General features: G+C 41.3%; 1 protein-coding gene across 3 annotated transcripts in view; it reads right to left on the bottom strand.

The window, feature by feature from the left end:
* Positions 1–2,120: 2,120 nt before the first annotated feature.
* EPB41L5 (erythrocyte membrane protein band 4.1 like 5) overlaps positions 2,121–8,915 on the bottom strand; it is a 54,507-nt gene continuing 47,712 nt past the window's right edge. For 2 of the 3 annotated variants that reach the window (XM_017823511.1, XM_017823510.1), the window contains exons 19-26: positions 8,651–8,779; positions 8,031–8,092; positions 7,285–7,395; positions 6,630–6,723; positions 5,608–5,685; positions 4,737–4,778; positions 4,210–4,340; positions 2,121–3,524 (exon numbers count right to left, since the gene is read on the bottom strand). In XM_017823511.1, the coding sequence (XP_017679000.1) occupies positions 3,467–3,524; positions 4,210–4,340; positions 4,737–4,778; positions 5,608–5,685; positions 6,630–6,723; positions 7,285–7,395; positions 8,031–8,092; positions 8,651–8,779 (705 nt within the window). In that variant the 3' untranslated portion in view covers positions 2,121–3,466. The remainder of the gene's footprint in view (positions 3,525–4,209; positions 4,341–4,736; positions 4,779–5,607; positions 5,686–6,629; positions 6,724–7,284; positions 7,396–8,030; positions 8,093–8,650; positions 8,780–8,915) is intronic. The other variant, XM_017823512.1, reaches the window with a different exon arrangement.

Here is an 8,915-nt window from a genome sequence, read left to right as displayed (position 1 = left end):
AGAAGGCCTGAACTCCCACATTTTAACACTCAAAAGCCTGGAAACACACACAGACTGATGGACTAAATGGGTGAGACTGAAATGCATCTCCCCAAGGTTAATTAGTTTGAGGTAAGGGCTGGGGTGTTGTTACTATAAATGTTAAGATTTTATAAAACCTTTTACTCCAATCACTTATAGAGTGTGACTGGAGTAAAATCACTTTTAGATCCAATCATTTAACATGCATTAATTCATTCCTGTCAACTCTTAGAGCTTTCAAGTGGTTGGCAGACCTGCCAACATCCTGATACCAGATTCACACAAAAGTTTTATTTATAAAACTCTTTAAATAAATACCAAAAAATAAACTTTAAGAGAATGCTTGGACCCTATAGCCAATCAATCAATAGTAGAGCAATGGTAAGAAAATCCTTTTTTCTCAGTAGTATAAAAGCATTAATTAATATTTTATAACACTAACTATAGGAACAATTATCCCTATTTGTGTCTGATAAAATGCAGGTGCTGAGCAATGCTGTATTACCTGCTAACTAGTCATGATACAACACAATACCTCTAGTTTCAAAGCAAAACAGTGATACCAAACTGCAGGATGTTCAGATCACAAACCTGTGACCTTGGTCTTGCCAGGCTTCCTATAGAAGCAATCATTTGGGTTAGCTAAATAAGCTACATTGACTTAAATGGAGTGAATATTTGCTCTGAATATAATCAGATATCACTGAAAAGAGTTGGTTGCAAATCTATTAGAAATTGCAGGTTCCCAAATTAACAGTTGAAATTTTTGAATTTCTAAGTAAAAATTTTCAAATATGAGTCCTCTGAAAATTGAGGAAAGCCTCACCCTTTGAAATTTGTGTGTGAATGAATATGTGTAATTACAACATTCCCCTCCAATCACCACTATCCCAACCATGCTGAAATAACAGTTGGCTACTTGGTACCATTTAGATTTTAGGGGGACACACTCACCACACGTTATTTACTTGTTATTTGCTGTATGTGATTGCCTGGGAGGAATCCAAGGCTGGTATTCAACACGCAGTGCTGTAAAACTGTAAACTTCTGTTATTCCACTTTTGGGAGGAATTCAAGCTGACAGTTCACAGAGCTCCTGAACCCAATGGGAAGAGTCAAATATCAAACATGCCTAAGAAAATGCTACTTCATTCTGTCTATTTACAAACCCAACACATGTAGCTGGTGAATGCCAGCTCAGCTGCTGAGCAAACAGATCAACAGCTAGTGCCAAGTTTCCCCACACAGTCCTGGCTTTGTGCAGGAAGCAGACTGTTGCAGCCATAGCTTCCCTTTTCCTGCAGGAACTTTGCTGGCAACTGCATTATTAATCCAGACTACGACATTTGATATTTGAATCGTGAATCTTCTACATTTTAATAAGCACTACGGCTCAGACTTAAAAGTGTAAGAAAAGTCAATATAAACTGGAAGTAGCAATGACAGAACTGAAGGGCTGGTGAGCAGGAACCCTGCGCCTGCCTGGTCCAGAACAGGGGCTTCCCTCTGGCAGAGGGGGTACCTGCCCATGCAGCGCTTCAGGTGCTGACTGGAGTGGAACCTGCAGCACCTGCCACCCATTTTGACTCCTGATTCTTGAGGCAATGGCTACAAATCATTGTCTGCAGAGTCACTCTGGTATGTCAGTCCTAAGCGCTTTCTCTGGTTCCTACACTTCTTTATTAAGGCCTCAGGGGTTTTGAGAAGTGGCAGTGTGCCACGCAAAATCCAGGTGGCTTCTCCCTTAACACTCTCAGCATCTTGCAAAGAAGAGCACAAGAGCAACAGCAGCAAGAATGCCTTGGTCTGAACAGAGCAGCCTCGCAGGGCACCAGCTTACTTGCACAATCCATAGTGGTTTGGTCCAAATCTTTGTTTATGTTGAGACACATGCCCGCAGCCAGTGGGCAGAAATGAAGTTGTGCATAGAGGTTCCAGAATCAACTTTCACATTTAAGTTTGCTTCTAAGAACCACCTGCATATAAATATTTATAAACAGCAGCACTATGCAGAAAACATCCTCCAACCACAGTCGTATGTACAAACTTCTTCCTAAGAAAGAAAGATCCCAGTTGTTTCATCTGTGCTTCCCTGTTAGATGTGGAATTCATCATCATCTTTATTTCTCCTCCCTTCTGACTCTGCATTGACCTTTTTCACAGGTTGTATCCCCAGGGTCCACGTGCTCACCTCTCCATGTCCATGTGAGGATATTGCTGCCCAGGGCTCAAATGATCTCTTTCAACTGCACCCTCTACTTCACCTGAGCACCAAAAGGCCTTCGCCAGCTCTGTGGAGTGTGTGCTCTTACCTTCCTTCTAGCGAGACGTGAACTGCTTACAGGAATTTTTCATCTTTTTCTCCTGTTTTCACCCTATTCTTTCTATTCTTTGTTCCACGTAAAACTATTAGATGACACTTGAAACAGGATTCAAGGTGGCGTTAAGAACTGATCTAGTTGTACCCTCATGCCGCAAAAATACCTGGCAAGTATTCCTGAAGCACAGCATCTGGAAAAAACACCCAGAAATAATATGAAGAGAAACAAAGAAATTCTTTTCCTTTCTAGTCCTACAAGACAACAAAACTAATCAATAAGCAGTTCCTGAAGCAAGCTGTACTTATACATTCCCTGCTTTGGCATTTAAAACATACACATCTCTAGCCTAAACCAGATGTATTTGAGTCATGTAGGAAATTAAATAATCAGTGCCAAATGTGAGACCTCTGCTGTAGTCTGCTAATGCTATAAGCTGTTTGGCAGGTCAATTTTCATTTTCCTGGTTGCAATGAGCAGCAGCTCAAATCCAGTCAATGTAGCTGGTCACTGATGGACTAGATTTGCATGCTTTCCACATACTGTAATAAGGGGTGCAAGGATTATTAAGGTGTTTAAGGCCAAAAAGGAGAGTATGTGTTGTTAAAATGAAGGAAAAACAGAGGGAATAATCACACAGAAGAACATGTCCTTGGCCATATGAAACAGTCACCACTGTGAGTCCCTGTACAGAGCATGGCCACGAGGTGGCCCTATGAGTTCTCTTAAACTCTGTGATATTAATCACTCTACAGCGGTCACCGAGCTCACACCACACCCCACATCACAGTGAGAGCCTTCCACAGGGTAAGTAACAATAAACCCAGCATGAGTAGAACACAACTGTTTTCTGTTCCTCAGTTCAGAACTAGCTCCAGTGGGACATTTTGCTCCTCCCAAGGGAGAAGATCAAACGTGTATGTGGTTTTACATCCCGGTTTAGACTGAAATTCCAGTTAGATTGCAATAAATGTAGGAGTCTCTTCCTGGATCCTAGCAAACCAGATGGTTGTTTGACTCCCATTCAACATGAGTTTGATCCCAAGCAAGTCTTTTGGAAGGATCCCTTGGAGATGTGTTAGAAGATTTGAGTTTTTACAAGGTGAGAAGTTCAGAAACTCCTTCTTCTAGAGTTCAGTGGTGAGTAAACATTTTGTTCTTACTGTAGCATCTTCAGTAACTGGGCTGAAAGAGGAAAAAAAATGAGGCTCTGTAAATACATTCCTCCTAAAAGGTCTGCCATGACGCATTAAAAAAGAAAAAGGTGAGTATTGCTCCAAAGAGCATTAATGGTTGTTCACCTCCTAATTTAATGAGACCAATGGACAAAGCTTTCTAATGGACAATTGCAGAAGAGCAAACAATCACATTCAAACAGTGCAGCAGTAGCATCACTGCCACTCTTTTAGAGCCTTTGCTGAAAGGCCTGATCATCACTGCCATCATTCTCCCTCATCAGTGTGGCAGAATGGAATAGCAAGGGGGAAGGCTTCTACCAATTTGGTTTTCTGACATCCTTATAGCTTGGAAATAAGTGGGAGACATCCCTCTCTACCCCCACCAATCCTCTGACAGGTACTGAAACACTGTAAAGAGATTTCTCAGAAAATTTATCTGTACCATAATTTTAATCCAATACTAGAACATGTTAGGGCATAAGGAAAGAAACTGAAGTGAAATGATAATATACACATATTAGCTGTTCTATTTATTTGTAATATTTCAAATGCTATAAAGTGAGACACAAACTGCAGTTTATAAGCACAGCAAAACAAGGCACTGTGTCTAAATGACCAGTGGAAGCAGCAGGGGCACAGGTTTCCTTCCCACTCCATAGAGATTTCTGAAGTGAGTGCTGAGGAGATCTTACCTTGCAAGGACTTCGGCTGTCTGCTGGGATGGTGTCAATCCAGCTGACAGCAGAGTCTCTGTGCTGCCTTTCGCTGCCTTCATGGATAAGGCAAAATCATTTCCTAAAGGCCCGTTGGAAATCAGTCCTGTCTGAATGGGGGAGAATGAAACAAAAACCTGAAATAAGCACCTGCCAGGACAAGACAAGCTAATTTTTCAATATGATTTATTTATAACTGGAAAAAATAAGATTCATCAACCTCCAGTTTGGGTTTCACTAAATGCAAATTCTTAAAGAAATTTTAAGGTATTTACCTGCAGTGCAATACAGCAAAAATGAAGTTTAACTATTAACAGGGCACGTATGTTGTCTGATTTACTCCAGCCCAATTAGTTTGCTTTATTTTTGGTCTGGTACATTATTTTATAGGCTTTCATATTATTACAAATTATTGTATTTTACTGTTTTACTTGAACTCCTGTTTCTTAATGAAGACAAAAGCTTTCTTTTTTATTTGATTGCTAAGGAATGGTCAAGCAACTCACTGGCACTAACCACCTCGGTGTTATGATGGGCTGGGAAGACACCTACAAAAAAAGCAAACAAAAGCTCAATGAAAAGGTTGGAAGTAGCAGAGAACATTCTCAAAATAATATTGCCTCCCTAAACAACACTTCTCCCTAAAACAATCTCAGATATTTGCCTCTTGTTAGTCTTTGCACCACAATAGTGATGAGCTGCACGTGTGGCACCCGCTCAGCCAATCCCACTCACTCACAGACACACTGGGAGCAGCGTCAGCTCAGCCCTCCCTTCCCCAGGGTCAGGGAACCCATTACTTTTTTAGTGCTTTGTGGACAACATTAACTAAGAGCATGCTTCTGTGAACAGTTTAAAGGTTCTTCTTCCCCCCTTCTTTTTTGGTGCATGCAATATAACTCCATTTTGCCAGTGCAGATTGTAAGAGATTTTTTTTTATCTACATAAAAGGGTTGACTTGTATTAAAAGTTTAATTTTTGAGTATTTATTTCATATGCATATGTGTATATACGTATACATATATATGTGTATATACACATTTACATATAATTTCTGAAGTGTTATGTATACCCAAAAGCCTGAGAAGCAGGCTGACACTTGCAGGTGTACTAAAATAAGATTAGAGGTTCCTGTGGCACAGATACAAGTTCACTCTTCAGGTTCCTTCACTTCTCTTACAAAGCTGTAAGGTCTAAACCCCTACATCAGCCACCCTACAAGTGGCGGGGGGCACATATGCAGTGATCCATGTCCAACACTTCATTCCACTGCAGCAGATCCAAGCCTGGCAGATAGAAACTAAAGCCAGAGGAGAGTTCATGAGTAAAAACCACTATATGTGTGAAGGAAGAAGTTTGGTTTTGAAATACATTTACCCGAGGTGTGGCTTCTGTAAAGTCAATTAGATTCTCTGTCAGTGATGTTAAGGAAACGTCCTGGTCATCTGGAGTGCTCTATGGAATAAATCAGTTTTGAATTGAATTCCCAGTAGTAACCACATAGGTCTGCTGAATACTCTAGTGGCTTCTCAAGTTACAGACCAGTGTCTTTAATGAACACCATTGTTTTTCAGGCCTGTTTTCTCAAATCTTTCCATGTGAGCTTTTTTAATAGCCTTTTAATTTCAGCTATTCTCACCAATGTACTAGAAACAACGTCATTGCCATTGTCAGCAAGCAGTGCACTGTCCCATCCTCCTATCCAAAGGTGGGGTACTGTGCCATTCCACAAGGTCAGCAAGGTCTGTGAGCTGAGCGTTTGAACTCAGAAGATGAAATTGGTAATTCTTTAGTGGGATCAACTACATAATACTGGTTTAGAGGCAAAACAGCTACAGGTCACGGTGCTTTAGTCATCCAGAACAACCCATCAGTCTGCTGAAATAATAGCAGAATCTACTGTTGGACTCCACTTCTCTTTTGGAGAGGGACAAAGGAAAGCTGACCCCTGAATTACTTTGTGCGTTTCATGGAGTCTAGTTAAAAATTAGCTTATCCTTAAGGGAACCAGAATATAACAATTAAACATTTCAATTTAAACTTTTCCCTCTGTGGTTATTTTGATAGGAACTGCCTATGTCAGAATTTCATCCCTACAGTCTCTTTCCTGGAGCATCAAATCATTGGCATGTAAGAGGCTTCCCATCAGTGTGAGAAAATCAATCAGTTTGGAAAAAAAACAGTGTCAGGCCAAGAACCTGAAAGAACATGCAGAAATGGCCTTTGGAGAGATCTATGCAGTGTCCCTGCCGGCTCCAGAAAGCACTCTCTGGCATTCACTGGCGCCTGGTATTCACTGAGTTATGAGAGGCATGCGGCAAGGTCTGCTGGGCTTGCCTGGAGGCATCGGTAGCTCAGAATGTGACACAGAAACCTTCCAGGCTGGCAGGTGGTGATACCTTTGAAACAGCAGCCTCCTCAGCCGGAGCCAGATTAGCTGGAATTAGCAGGTCCTCGTGGTTAGAGGCAGCATTGTCCTCATTCAATGCATTACTGAAAGGAGAAAACATTCTCATTAGCACCCTGAGTGGTTAGTAGAAAATAGTGCTGCTTCCCAGATAGCCCAGAAACTTAACACCAACTCCACTGAGGCAGACAAAAGACTGATATCTGTATGTTAACGTAAATGCCTTCCAACTACCTCCACAGATTACTGCTCTCTGTCATAGTTTCAGCTACAGCTGTGTATAGACCCAACAGTATCGATGTCTTCTATCTCAGAGGAGTTTCTTCAGCCCTCATGTCTAATTCGCCTGAAGCCTTTCCTGTCATCCTCTTATCTTCCTCTTTAGAGCCAGGGGCACCAGGATGTCAGGCATCTCAGTCCTTTCAGAAGATGAAAGAAATTCTCTTACTGCTTGCTAGGATACTCACCCCAAGGCCTGGCCTACACTGATTAACTGCTGCAACAGGAATTAAGGATGCATTGGTAAACCTGCTTAGTTAGATATAGCCTAAATGCTCAGCAACTGTTCCTCATCTTTTCAGACCTGTTTATGATAATCTCCACATGGTCCCCTTACCCCAAAAACATGTTTCTCCAGAATCACTTACGGAACAAAGGTGTTTGAAGCAGGGATTGCTTTCAGCAGCTCTCTCGGGTCTTGAAATACTGGACTGGTTGCTGGGGGGCTATGCTGTGATTTGCCTGACAGGAGAATGTTCCTGGCACAAACCAACAAAAAACAAACAAACCAAAAAACAGGTATAACCTTCCATGGAAAGCTCTTCATGAATCACTTGTTACAGCATAGTTTGGGGATTGCTTCATGTACGTTTTGTTCAGTATGACCATGTGAGGTCTGAGATGTACATCTTCACAAATGGTCAAGAAAATAGATGTTGTAACCCTTAGAATTTTTTCAATGCCTGCAATTCCACTGGACCCAGCAATCATTTGAGATTTAATAATTCTCAGGAAAACAACTGTCAGTGTCAGAGGTTTGTACACAATCTTCTTCTCCACTAGAAAACAGCTGCTGTAAGCAGACCCACCCCCTCTCCCCACACTGAAGCTATTCACATATCAGAAATAACTACAGTGATTGAAGCTGCTGTTGCAACCATGTTCATCAAATTAAAGCATGGGAGAATAAAGAGCATCTGCATTACCTTGTAAATAATAAAACTACAGTCTTGGTTTTCATTTTGAAAGCACTTCACACTCTGCAGTTAAGCTACACTATGCAAAGGTAAAATGCAGCTATCACTGAGCCACTGACAGAGCCCACTGAACTGCAGGTTCTCAGCACTGTACTTGGGTAGCTACATCACCTGTTTCTTCCAAATCTGTTCAGTACCTGGCAGCAGCATCCTGAATATTAGAATTCTTGACACCTGTCATGCTGTCATCTTTTATAACCTAAGAGGAAGAAATGAACACAGACATATATTTCTGATACCTGTTTCCATCTTGTATCTGTTCTGGGATTCACAGTAGAGCTGAGTGTCTCTGTCCCAGAACAAAAATGTCCTGTTCATCTACAGCTCAGGGACTTAAAACATCAGTTCTGTGTGAAAACTTCAGAGCAGACATAAAAATAATTCACCAAGATAACCAAATAAAATACCATTATTTGCTAAAGAATTTACTACAACAAGCAAGAAGAACAGTCTTAGTCACAGAATCATGGAATAACTGCTTGGTTAGAAGACAACCCTTGGAGGTTATCTGGCTCAGTGACCACTCAAACTAGGGCTTGCTGAAGGTCTTGTCCAGTTACTTGTTGAGTATCATCAAAGATGGATATTCCTCCTTGGGCAACTATCACTGTGAAGAAAGGCTGAAAAGCTCTCCAACTCTACCTTGGACAAGGCTCTTGGAACACCCTTATCTGCAAGGCACCTTCTCCAACATCAGGCAATTGAAGAAAAATAAAACATTTGAGAGCGTCACAGTCCTACTCAGGTGAGCATTTACCTTGTGACCTGCTTCTGCCTGGGCCTTCAGGATATTGCTTTTGAGATCTGCTGGAAGCCACTTTGCTGCTACAATTGGGCTCTCGATTGCATTGTTAAGACATTTATCTGTCAACTTCACCACTTCATCCTAGACAGGAAAAGATCTTTATTAGAAGCAGTTCCCATACGAAAATCTCTAAATAACAATAGGGCTCTGAGTGAAAGGAAAGTCAGCAGATTTATACTGAAAAGGAGGCAAATGTTTTCCTTTATTTTGGAACTCA

The sequence above is a fragment of the Lepidothrix coronata genome, unplaced genomic scaffold, assembly GCF_001604755.1.
Source record: "Lepidothrix coronata isolate B3197 unplaced genomic scaffold, Lepidothrix_coronata-1.0 Scaffold103, whole genome shotgun sequence".
NCBI lineage: Eukaryota > Metazoa > Chordata > Aves > Passeriformes > Pipridae > Lepidothrix > Lepidothrix coronata.
Note: the sequence above shows the minus strand (reverse complement) of the source record. Positions and strands in the feature narration are given on the sequence as shown.